Source organism: Pyxicephalus adspersus, chromosome 5, assembly GCF_032062135.1.
Source record: "Pyxicephalus adspersus chromosome 5, UCB_Pads_2.0, whole genome shotgun sequence".
Lineage (NCBI taxonomy): Eukaryota > Metazoa > Chordata > Amphibia > Anura > Pyxicephalidae > Pyxicephalus > Pyxicephalus adspersus.
The window spans coordinates 74,220,247-74,234,107 of record NC_092862.1 but is presented as its reverse complement, the minus strand read 5'-3'; the positions used below and the strand labels follow the sequence as shown (position 1 = coordinate 74,234,107).

Here is a 13,861-nt window from a genome sequence, read left to right as displayed (position 1 = left end):
CAGCATTACAGAAAAGTAAAAAATTTCTGCCTGCATTTCCTATACTTTCTATAGAGGAGAGGGTACAAGTCAGCAGTATGACAACAAAGTATCATCAAGGGCAGGACTCCCAGGAAAAGAAGAGATATTATTTTTGATGCAAGTCACTGCAGTTGTTCTTCCACTGCTCACAATATTAATATCATAAAAAGTAATATGAAGATGAGAGATGGCATTGTTCACTCTGCAATACCACTTACTAATAATTCTGTTTACCTTTACCTGAACAGCTAAACAATGTCAGGGAACGGCTGTACACATGCTAGATTTTCATTTTCAGAGGATTGTGACAATTCTTCTTTTATTTGTGCTAGGTATGTACTATCTATATAGAGCGGTTGATTGGAAAATGTGGTAGATCCTACAGTAGAATACTGCAGTCAGACGCAAGCCTGACGCAAGTCTGAAAAAGCCCTTAATCTCAACAATGCAGGCAGATCAGGCTTGTGAGAATACCGTCAAAAGTAATGCCAGTGTTTGATGCTGAGTCTCCATGCCTAAAAGAATTTTGATCTAATGAATAAAAGAAGTAGTCCAAAGACAATTTAGCTGCAGAGGGAAGGGCTAGATGATGTTGGAAGTTCATCAACCAGAAAATACAGCAGGCTCAATCTGACATGCTGAAGGTTCTAATCCACTTTGTGAGAAGTTGACTTTGTGAAGTGAAATCAGAGTAAGCAATTTCGGCACAGAAGAGGAGACAGTACAGCTATACAAAACTGATATTTATATTTTGAAAATAAAAACTGTAATAGGCACAGAAGGCGTGGGATGTATAAAGGTGACTTTTAAATAGCATGTATATGTGCAAAAGTTCAGGGTTTTTGGCATTGAATAATTATATTTGTTCATGATGATATTCATATTTTGTAAACTTGCTAAGACTAAAAGTCATACTTGTTGGGCTTAGTTCCAGCACATTTTTATGATTTAATATGTGTGTCTGATTTTACTATTGTACTTCTCCAAGCCAAGAAAATCATATTTAGGTACTGGATATCTAACAACCTTTCATTTTTATTAGTGTAGTACTAAAAAAATTAACTTTAAATATTGCGGGAGAAGGTCTCAGGCCCGGACAGGTTTACGTTAGCTTATTATAAACGATTTCTCCCTCTTATTTTTCTATTATATTAGCACACAGACTGACTCCAATGCTCCAGCTCCTCATTTACCCAGATCAAAGCCATTTTTGTCAGCCTTCAATGCACAATCCTCAGATTGCCCCCTCACCATAGACTCATCAGCAGCTCATATAACTGTAATCCTAAAACCTGACAAAGACCCCCAGGTCCTGTGCAAGTTACATACCAATATCACTACTGAATTACTGATTTAAAACTTGTTTCTAGTATATTAGCACACGGACTGACTCCAATGCTCCAACTCCTCATTCACCCAGGTCAAAGCAGGTTCCTGCCATATCGAGAGGTACGAAATACCACCATTCGTATGCTCAACCTGATCCACCATGCTACCTTGAATAAAATCCCTCAGCTAATCTTCTCTGCTGATGCCAAGAAGGCTTTTGACTGCGTAGATTGGAGTTATGTGCACCAGGTCCCTACCTAAATAGGAATGCCAACCTGTCTTCTTGAATGGGTTCAGACCCTTTATAGGCACCCCACTGCCTCAGTTAGAGTCAATGGCATCCTTTCTGGACCATTTTCAATTGCCAATTGTACGAGAAAAGGCTGCCCTCTTTCCCCTCTACTTTTCATTTTAATTTTAGAACCCTTACTAGGACATATCCATAAGAATCCAGACATAAATGGCCTTTCAATCAACAAAACAGAACACAAAGTCGCTGCATATGCAGACAGCTTGCTTTTCTGTATTATTTCCCCTCAAACCACTATTCCCAATGTATTAAAAGAGCTTCGCCATTATGCACAATTTTCTATCTACAAAATAAAGCTTCAGAAATCTGAAGTTCTAGATGTCAATTTACCTCAATTTACAAGAAAGATCCTCTCACCTTCCTTCCCATTTAAATGGGCCTGAGGATCCCTCTGCTATCTTGAAACTAATATCCCAGCCAATATAAATTGTGTGGTTGACCTGAATTTCTTACCACTTCTTACCACTTCCTAGCACAATATGTAGGGACCTCCAAGGATGGCGGCAACACGTCTTTTCATGGTTCGGAAAATATTTAAAAAATGAATATCATACTGCGACCCCTATACCTGCAAACTTTGCCGGTCTGCTTACCTTCCCACCTACTACAAAAAATCCGTTCTGAATTTTTGCGATTTATATGGAACACTGACTCCCTCAGAATTCAAAAATCCTCTTTGATTCCTAAAAGATAAAGGATGCATAGCATTTCCAGATCTCTTGCATTTACACTTTAAGGGATGGGTAAGACTAGAAGATGTCGTGTCCCTTATCCAACTATGTACCGCAGCCTGGTCCCCACCAGAAGACTGCAGTAGTCTTTACTGCCCCTCCCACTATCAGGAGAGACCCTGAAAATAGTAGGCAAGTTTTTTTGGAACGCAGGCATTGAAACTTTTCCCTAACTCTTGTCCCCAATACTAGGACATCCCAATTTTCCCGCTAGTAGGACTGACATATTCTTTGGGTAGTGGAACAAGCAAGGAAATTTTTGCGCTGTCCAGTTCCTACAACCCCCGGAAAAGAGCCCCATATCACAGGTACAAACAGGTCATTCCCTCCAATGCTTGGATGCGTGAAGGAGGATACAATTCAAACACTTTTTAACATCACTTCCATCTGCACAGCATTTCCACAAGTCCCTCACCACTTTGGAAAACCTATGTGAGAGGTAACCCTCTGAGAGAAGTGCTGTCCTACACATACAAAATACAGTTGACATCACATGCCCCATCAACACCTTTATTTATTTCCAAGTGGGAAAGGGATCTCGACTTCACCTTCACCGGGGAACAAAAAGAACTTCCCCTATATTATAGACATAAGGCTTCAATAAGTAACTAATACCAAGAGACAACCTACAAACTACTCACCAGATGGTACAGAACACCAGAAGTTTCCAGCTAAAATGTACCCACATACAAGTCCGCTGTGCTGGAGATGTGTTGAGAACATAGGCACTTTGTTACACATTTTTTGGAGTTGCCCCATCCTGGCACCTTTTTGGTCGTGTGTAGCAGTAGTCATTAGTAGATTGACAAATGTATTCATCTCAAATAAGCCCAAACTCACTCTGCTACATGTGTCTGCGATGTAAAAGAAACACTAGAAATGTTCCCTATTGCGACATCTGTTAAATGCAGCTAAGGTGTGTATGCATCCCTATGAAAACAGCCCACCTCTCTGACACTCAATCAATGGATGCTAAGAGTAACTAATATACAGTAAATGGAAGAATTAATAAACTCAGAGGATCAGCCAACAAACAGGCCCATACGTACTTGGTTTTACTGGGAGGAATTTACATGTAATCCTGAATATGCACGTTCGCCAACCTTTCCAAAACCCAGCTGCACCTCCCCATTAGGAATGTAAATGTCACAAAATAGGAGATGAACCTGGGTAGAAAAACACCCTCGTCCCCCACCCATACTCTCATCCCATCCTACTCTCGTACTCTCCTTTTTTTCCTTCTATATTTTTTCTTTCCCACCCACCCACACCTCAGTTTATAAAAAAGCACCCCTAAAGCCCAAGTACTGCAAACCAGAACATTCATGAGGGTTGTTATTTATCACATTTTTCCTCAATGAATGTTCATTGCCACAGTTTATTGTCGATTTATTTGGTATATCTCATTGTGCCTACATATTATTATGTAGATACACCTATTTCTTTTGTACTGGTCTTGTAATTGTACTTGCAAAGTATTTTTGTACATAATGGCTTGTTGGATGCCTTATAAAAAAATTCTGCAGGATAAATTGAAGCAAACCCAAAGAGAATTCTAAAGAATATTTGAATTTGGGCCTTTTTTCCGCTGAATGAGATATAAAGGAATAACACTGCTAAACAAAAAAAGCATATTTCTTTCAAATTATCCTGTTCTATGTCTGGAGAAGGCAAGGTTCTGGTTCTCTGTTAAGTTTTTATTCTGATTAGTTTGTTTTGGAAAATTGTACTTCTTGTGTGATCGCCAGCATAAGAACTGAAGGAAATCTCTTTACGGGAATACAGACTACAAAAAAACAAAAACAAAAAAACAATACTATATTGGAATAAGTTAAATATGTATAAGGTGGCTATTGCTTATTTATTTCCTTATGGGGAGTATCTTTACAAAATTTGGCACAAACCTTAATTTTTTTGTTGAACAGCTTGCAAGCATAACTGTGGACAAATATTAATGAAATGCATGTGAAAAGAAACCAATATACTTATTACTATATCTCTCATGTGTTAATCTTATTCAGATATCAGATTTCATATTTGTTATGATAGTGGTTCTTTAAAATGGGAGAATGAAAAATATGTGTGGGTTGTTGTTGTTAAGCTGTTCAAAAATTATTTTAGTGTTTTCTTGGTATATAAATGTTCAACTACAAATTACATAAAACAAGAAATGTTGCTTACATATCCAAACTCTGTCCCTATCACTGATGGTGTTAAGCTGCGTACACACGGCAAATTTTTCTCGCCCGATAATCGGTATCGGCCAATTATCGGGCGAAAATCTGCCGTGTGTACAGTCGGTCGTCGTCCATCGTCCGACGACCGTCCTGGCGGATCCATGGACGATGGACGACGACCGATCCTAATGAAAGGGAAGGGGAGAGCGCGCAGCAGGGTGCCGCTCCGTCGCTCTCCCCCTCCCCTCTCCATAGAGCATGAACGGTGCTGTATGTACAGCATCGTTCATGCATCGTGCAGTCTTTTCTCGTTGGAAAGGATCGTGAAAGCTCCTTTCCAACGAGAAAAATTGCAGGTGTGTATGCAGCTTTACTCTATGCATTGTTAACCATTGGTTGTTAATCATTAACACTTGTCTATCTAATCCTATTGTATGTGTCTAGATGTCAGTACTGGGCAACCAAATGTAGGTGGATTTGTTAATAATTAATGACAACTGGCACTGACAGTTAGCAAATTCTTGTGAGAAACTGGCAAATGACTGACAGAAGTAGACAGATACTGAACCTCAATGCACTTTTAATGTAGTAAGAATGACAGTAAATCATGTTGATGATTGGTAATAAAAGCACAGCTTTCCTAAGTCATTTCCTACTCTACCCACACCTACCCATTGTTGCACTTCCATGGGCCCTACTTCCCTTGTTGCCTCCAGTAAATATACTGTCTTGTGTTCTACTTACTGCTTAGCCAACCAGTCTTGTGTCTGCCCCTTGCATCATGATGTGGTACCCAAAGACTTTAGAACCTTTTGGTGAACTCGTCCCAAAAAGTAAAGCACAGATAAGCAGGAAGAGATGTGAGCAGTGTAAGAAAGACTCTTCCATACTACATACCAAAGGTAAAAAGAATTGTGATTTGGCTCTTCATGTTTAAGGTAAGTAAACAGAACTTCAGGTAAATTCCCTAAAAATCTATATATAAAATTGTATGTATGTATGTATGTGTGTGTGTGTGTATGTGTGTATGTTCCACCATCACTTGAAAATACATGGAGACATTTCATCCAAACTTGCTATACATATGACTGAGACTCTCTTGCTATACATATGACTGAATGTGAGTGCACCTGTCATCTTTGTACATCGCTGTGCTATATGTCAGAGATATATTTGTATGTATGTATGCCATCACTAGGAAATGCATGGAGACATTTCAACCAAACTTGCTATGTTCCACCATCACTCGGAAACGCATAGAAACTTGCTAGACATATGACTCAGACTCATGTGAGTGCACCACTGATCTTTGTGCAGCGCTATATGTCAGAGCTATATTTGGTGATCACTAGGAAACGCATGGAGATGTTTCAACCAAACTTGCTATGCTCCACCATCACTCGGAAATGCATAGAGACATTTCAACCAAACTTGCTAGACATGTGACACCGCTGATCTTTGAACAGAGGTATATGAAGGTATATAAAGGTATATGTCAGAGGTATATAAATGTATAATATTAATTTGTGACTGTGGTGGGGGGGGGGGGGGGAGCATTAGAATGTCAGCTCCACTGTGTTTCATTGTACAGCACTATGGTATATGGCAGAGCTATATAAATCTATATATATATAAAATTGGATGTATGTATGGATGTATGTATGTATGTATGTATGTATGTGTGTATGTTCCACCATCACTCGAAAACGCATGGAGACATTTCAAACAAACTTGCTATACATATGACTGAGACTCATGTAAGTGCACCAGTCATCTTTGTACAGTGCTGTGCTATATGTCAGAGCTATATATGCATGTATGTATTTATGTATGTATGTGTTGCTCAGTGACAGTGTGCCTTTTGCTTATATTTTTAGACATTTTTTTGGCTCTTTTACAAATTTTTGGCCTGTAATAATGCCTTCGAGAAAATGTAAGGCAATTGGCCGAGTGCAGTCAAAGGCAAAAAAATGAAACAGCACCGTAGACAAGAAAATCACTATAGCTTTAAGTGATTGCATTTCCTGTATATTATAGGATTGCAATAAATACATACCAGGGCAACTCCGGGTTATCAGCTGGTAAAAAAATATATACAGGGTATTATGTAGTAAAATGGGAAAAAATTTTGTTTTTATACAAAGCTCCATATTCAAATGTGTACTGAAATGTGCATAATGTGTTTGCAATTAAAGGGAATAAAGAATACAATAACAGTCCAAAAGTTTGACATAACCCTCAGAAAGTATGCAGATAACCACTTCATCCTGATTTCTTAGTTTGAGAAAAATTTGACTATCATCTATTTATCATCTATTCATAAAAGAACTTCCATGTTTACTCATCAAAAAACTATTTACAGATTGTCTGCTGTTTAGGTGGAGTTTGCACAAACTTTGTCTTGATCATTGTAGGTCTTTGAATCACCAGCAGCTATCAATGATCTCTTTCATGGCGACAGCTATCGGAACACACTCACAATGTTTCTTTTGCTGAACACACCCTATACTTGTAACATGTGAGGTGTGTTCAGAAAATGCAAGACTGCCAACGTGTACTACCAGATTCATCAAGAATGTTAGCATGGGAATAAGGGAGCTGCCTATGTTTTTTATAAGGTACAAATTTAGGGGCTGTCATCTGGATCCTGTTTTCAGTGTCAAGTGAACTAATGAACTTGAACAAGCAAATTATGGAGGTTTTTTCAGACTTAACTGACTCTATACTTGTTATGTATCAGACTCACAAGTGATGTGTAATGAAGATGATAGCCCCAGAACCTGGAAAAAAAAATAGAAGGAAAGATTGTTCTTACAAAAAAATCCACATAGGTATCCTACAATTTAATCTGGTATTACTTGTAATAAAATAATAAAATTAAATGTAATGAAATAATCTTAATTCTTAATTCTTGATTTGTTATGATAGTGTAGACTTAACTTTCTTTTTTCATTATTCTCTTCTTCGTCAGGCTGTAAGGCTTTCCTATCTCATACTGGAACTCAGTGCTGATAACATAGACAGAACTGTCTCATATAACAAATATGCTGCCAGGATTACATGAAACAAAAGTAATGGTTTTGTTATTTGACAGTTTTACCCTGGCAGATATTTGTGCTCTGAAAGGAAAATACCATAAATGAAAAATTACACATAACTCCTACAAGCTAAGGTACCACTATAGTAACTTTTAAACTGTTAGTGCCTCCCTTTTTGTTATTCCTTTAGGGAATGGTTTGGTTTACAGGAGTTGACTTTATTTTCAGGGACTAGACAAGGAATTGAACTCGGTTAGTGGGAGTTGGTGGGTGGTGGGCTAAAAAGAATAACCTAATGTGAGGGCATTCCCCTCTGATGTGAGATCTCCCTCTGATGGAATGTGGCCTGCTATCTGTCTTGCCCCAGGAATGTCACCTCCTAGCAAGTAAAATACTAAAATGCAAATACCATCTTCATTGGAATACTATTTTTTAAAGTGCATAGATAGTTGTATTTAAGAACTATTTGCCAAATGATGGTAAAATCCACAGTTCAAGTAAAGAAGTTTATTGAGTTAAAACTCTGTGTGGGCATTCCTATTCTTTTACCACTGGCACTTTGTAAGTGTGTAACAAATACTTAAAAATTCCCTATATATGGTGTACAAGGAAGGTAAATTGGCTTCTAGTTGGGATGATCAGGTGTAGGTTAATGGGCAGAGATGCTTTTACAACAATTTAGGAACTCCACCACTGCAACTCTTGTCCACTACTTACCTCTTCCACCACTGCTCACTTTTGGATTTTAACATCCACCATTGCGCCCCTTCTCACCAATGATCAAATCTGCTCCCCGTTACACTGATCACCTATGCACCCTATGAGACTGCCCACTTTTACCTCCCCTGCACCATTATTACTCTTCTCACACCTAGTATCCTCTGTTCCCTCTTACATTGCTTACTTCCACAAATACCTTGTAATCTCACCATTTTTCTTCCAGTTTGCTGCAGCTAAGCTCATACTAGGTGTTTACAGCTGCTGGTTCCCAGGCATATACAGCCATCTAAACTGTTATGCTGTGTATAATCTCTTGCTCTGATTTCAAGGGTAGCAACAGCAGTTGGCAACCCATGCAAAATGGGCCACAACAATGGGCCACAGCAATGGGTAACAACCCATAATGTACATTCTGAAACACAGCTCTATGTTATTGCATTTTGTCTAAAAATAAAATGATAAAGGAAATGAATTGGTGAAACTAGCCCTTAGTGAGTTGAACCAATTATTTTATTAAAGTGGAACTAAAGTTTCCAAACTAAAATTTGTGATCAGGCAGGACTTTTCCAGGATACCCAGCAGATCTCGGCTTCCCATGTGGCTGCTGGGACTGACTGAAATTCTGCTGGTCAGCCCTAGAGTTACGTCATCCCTGCACAGCCATTTAAGATGGACAAAGGTTGGAACGAGCAAGAGAAGGATGAAGATGGCGGCAGGTGAGTATAGACTGGATTTAGTTCTGCTTGAATACTTTGTGGACTATTCTGTAGGATGTGTCTTTTACATTCAAACTTCATGTAAAAGGAGTCCCTCAAATCCTAAAAGGTTCAAGTATGTATAAAAGGTATGCAAAATGGTGGAAACTAACCAATACATATTTTTGATTGCCAGCCCCAAAGTAGTCCCCAGGTTAAGGACATCCGATTGCATTTATTAAAATAATGTACTGTTCCGACTTACATACAAATTCAACTTAAGAACAAACGTACAGTCCCTATCTCGTATGTAACCCGGGGACTACCTGTATATCCAAACTGTAAGCTTGTTTACATTTACTTTGTGGCTCTGTGCAGTATGTAGAAGTGACAGCTTTTCAAGTCCCACAATGAAGTTTACAATGTAGGGAAGCTGTTTCCCCTTATTCTACCACAGCTTTGCTTATATCTGATGTTGCTGACTCCATTACCTTTTACCATCTCCTCAAAATTTTTGATTAGCCAAGAAGTATTCAGTCCAGAGTATAATGCTAGATGATGGTGGAGAAGGAGATTGGGGACACAGCGGGCTTGAATTTTTAAAGCTCTCCAAGAATGTTGACTATAATGAAAGAACCTGGAAACTTGGAATCTATCTGGTCCAGGACTGAAAATACCAAATGTCAACTAATACCAAATTAATATTAGGAAATCTATTCCAGGGTTGCTGAATCTCCCATGTTCTCATGTAATATAAATAAAACAGACCATGTATCTCCAACATACCATGGATATATCAAGGGGTTCTTTGGACTGGTAAAAACTTTGCAAAAAAAGAACTGATGGTAAGGTAAATGGAACTTATTATCTTTGTATATACTATCATCAATGGGATTTCCTAAGAAAAAATATTTGTTTTTTGTTTTTTTAAAAAAGAAAAAAATAGCAATAAAAGCCCCTGCACACACCCTTTACATCTTATGTAATATATTAATATGTAGTAAGTCAGGGGTGTCAAACTCAAATACACAGAGGGCCAAAATTAAAAACTTAGACAAAGTCGCAGGCCAACCTTGAAATTTATTGAAAAAAACTGAGGAAATTTTTCCTTCTCATTAGATATAAACACTTTTCATATGGAAACAAAGAGGTGTTGCTTCACATTCAATCTGGAACAAGCTTATAATAGAGAATTTTTTTTTAATTTTATTTAGGAAAAAACCTTATGTCTCTTTCTCTATTTGTAGCCTTCTGAGTTAAATTTCAATGGTAACCTTTTTGCACAGGCTAACAATAATAATAACAATATTCTTCTATAAAAATCCAACTATTCAAGTCCATGCCTTGGAGTAGCAAAGAAAAGCACAGCTGAGGGGGAATGCTGGAAATGGCAGACAGGGCCAATGCGGAGCTAAACATTATGAGTGGCCCGCCGTGAAAACTCCCTCTTCATTGGAATAGCACCGCTACTAAAATTCCCGGCTACTAAAACTTCTGGAATTATTTGCGTCTATAAAACAGTTCAATGCAGAGCCACACAAAGGGAGAAAGCCCGCTTGTCTATAGATGCGAGTGATGCCAGGAATTGTAGTAGCAGCGCTATTTAAATGCAGCGGCGGGCCAGCTGTAGTTCATATTTAGGATTGCTTTCGGGGGCCGAAAAAAAGGATGTTGGGGGCCAGTCATGCAGATACCAGAATGCAGAGAGCACACAGATTACAGGTTTAGGATCCATTCACATGCAATGCAATGCATGTCAACAAATACATCTAAGTGCAGTGTGGTGTCATTTATTCTGGATTGCACCCCAATACTTCTAGCTATCAGACCACAATGCACATGTACTTAAGTGCACCACATCCACCATGTGTACCCTAATGCAAAACATCTGTGTGTTTATAGTGTGCTGCATCACAAAATTGTAAGAGCCTGCTTATTCTTTGTGGAGGTGCACAGCTGGCTAATTGAGGTGTGTTTCCAGCCAATTCCTTCATTTACACAACACATCACTATGCATTAAATGCATGTCTTAACCCAATACAGTGTGTGAATAAGTCCATGGGCCAGCTCTATAGTTTTGCACATTGCAGTAACATGCACACATTAGTGCGCTGCCGTGCCATTCATTTGGAACAACACTCAACACAATAATGCAATAGTTCTGTGTAAAATATTACAGTTCATTGTGATGTCGTGTGTATATATATATATATATATAGCATACATACATAATTTCCAAAATTATTGTTTTGATAGGCATTTTAAATACAAAAATGAGGTAGTGCCCAGCAGCAACTGCAGACAGAGGCGCCCTTGGAGAGACTTCTTCACTTCCTGTCTGGTAAAAAGGTTGTTACGCCATGACAGGTTGTAAGTGTAGTTCTCCAACAGTAACAGACTGAAGTATTCATCATAGTAACATTTTTAGGATTAATTAGGGAATGCTAAAGCTGCTGTCAGCGTTTTGTTTTTGTATGTTCCCCAGTTGAAGATTTTTTCTCTCAGTTCTAGATGGGGAGAGGGGAAATCTTCCTAACAGATTGTAAAACCTGGCAGGGCTTCCTTTCTCTAATATATCCAAAGATAAAGCAAACAACAAAAAAGTGACTAACCCAAACCCCCCATCTTTTGGAGAGAAGGAATGTGGGCACTTTTTTTAGCTCAAAATATGTAATCACCCCCACCCTCCACTAAATAAATGCCCATAAATATAAAAATGCAAAGGCAAACCTCCCAGTGCTTTTTTCACAACTCCTTTTTATATGTATTAGCTTCCTAACATCAAAAATAGGATTGTTCACTGGCTGGGAGATATGTGGAGTAAAAACACACTTTTATTAGGTAAACATAGCTTTGGAGGTGTTAATATCCTCCCAAAAAGGCGGGATAAATGAGGGGAGTGAATCCCCCATACTGGGGTCAGGCTGGAGATGTGTTAACCTGCTGAGGTATTTGCTATCATTGCCTGGTGTTGGTGATATTTATTGTTAGGGTTGTGTGTGGCAGGCTGGCACCATGACACAGTCACTAGCTGTATAAGCAGCTCTGCTGAGCCTAGCAGGAAATGAATGTGCACTTCCCAATCAGCAGAGCTGCAGCTTCCTGGCAGCACACTCTTCATATCTTAAAATTGGGCATCGCTGAGAGGGCGGGCCGTACACAAAACCAGCCCCTACAAAGCCTTCCCATTGGGTTATAAAACAAAACAAAAGAAAGTAATGAGGGAGGACAGAAGAGTTTTGGAGGAGGAAGTGTATTCAATAGCAGTGTGTTGTATGGGAGGGTTAGTGGTGGTGCTGTCTGTCACATCTCTGGCTGTGGGCAACATTCACTATCCGTTTATTATACTATATATATATATATCAGACAGCAAGGCATGGATATGTCTGTCCCCGGGAATATTGAAGATGACAGACAGCTGTACCATCGGCGCCATGAAGCAGTGGCAGCACGGAGCAGGCTCAGCTCTCCCCCCTCACACACAGGTGAGCGCCTGGCATCAGTCACGTGACCAGTGCCAGGCTGTAATGTGTTCAGTGTGGATGGTGGAGTCACCTGTGCTGAGTATTAGTGTGATGACACCATGGGTAGGTTTGCCGTGGGATTTAGTCCTGTGTTAAAGAGTTAAATGAAACTATAGGTATTTACATATTTATGATGCAGTTTGCCAAGCAGTTTTGGGTTTTTTCTAGTTGTTCCTGCAACTTATTTTTCCACCTGTTGATCCTGTATGCACATTTCTTTATTTTTCTTCCTGTAACAAGGTGACACAATTTTTGTCACTATCGGATAGATAGCATGCATTGCTGTGATGCTGTGCATTTAGTCTAAATGGCATCTCATTGCACCTTGCCAACTCACCAAAACAGGTGCATTTCGTATGTAGCATTTTAGCAGTAAATTGTGTTGTGAAAAATGCTGCAAACACCTATTTTAGAGGTAAGGACCTGCCAGAGGAGGGTAAGGGTTTACTGTTTAACAGGGTAAGGGTGTGGGGGGGGGGGGGGATTTAGAACTTTACAAACTTGTCTATTATGTAAACCACACGCAGAATAAAACCCATCCCTAGTTAGAATGTTTTAGGCAGTTATAGCTAGTGTAGTTTTGGGTAAAAAGATTATTACGACTTGCTAGCAAAAATTGCTGGGCTCTCTGCCACCTGCAGCCCAGCCTGTTAGATTCTTGCTGATTTCTTCCACAGTCATTTCCCTATAAACAAATAACCTCAGCATTTGTGCCTTCTAAAAGATTATTAGCAGGGTGCTGCCTCTTGTATTAATGCCCACAATCACCACAAGCAGTGCCCAGACTTTCACTGCTAAGTACTCCTTCCCCCAGAATGTAGTGCACATTATTATTAGATTACTGCATCAATATGCACTTCCTTACCCTCTGCCACTGCAGTGGCATGCATCTCCTCACTTTCCACCTGTGCAGCGACATGCGTTTCTTCAGCAATCAGTCTCCTGCAATGCACCGCCACACACTACTTTACTCTCTGCCACCGCACTGGCATGCATTCCTTTTACTGTCTGCCACTGCACTTGTATGCACTTCTTCACTCGTTGCAATTACTCCAACATGTACTTCCTCCTTCATTGCACTGACATTCACTTTTCCATTCTCCGTCACTACACTAACATGAATTTCTTTACACTCAGGCCATTTCCCCGACATATTTCCTCACCATCCACGCTCCTCTCACATGCACTTCCTTACTTCCACTCCACAGTTGCATTTTCTCTCTGACATGCACGTGCGCAGTCTCTGGCTCTGCACTGACATGCACATGCGCAGTCTCTGGCTCTGCACTGACATGCACGTGCGCAGTCTCTGGCTC

General features: G+C 39.5%; 1 protein-coding gene across 3 annotated transcripts in view; it reads left to right on the top strand.

The window, feature by feature from the left end:
* Positions 1 to 12,268: 12,268 nt before the first annotated feature.
* The window catches only part of OTULINL (OTU deubiquitinase with linear linkage specificity like), a 36,800-nt gene continuing 35,207 nt past the window's right edge, over positions 12,269 to 13,861 (top strand). For all 3 annotated transcript variants that reach the window (XM_072411867.1, XM_072411868.1, XM_072411866.1), the window contains exon 1: positions 12,269 to 12,506. In XM_072411867.1, coding sequence (XP_072267968.1) covers positions 12,398 to 12,506 — 109 coding nt within the window. In that variant the 5' untranslated portion in view covers positions 12,269 to 12,397. The remainder of the gene's footprint in view (positions 12,507 to 13,861) is intronic.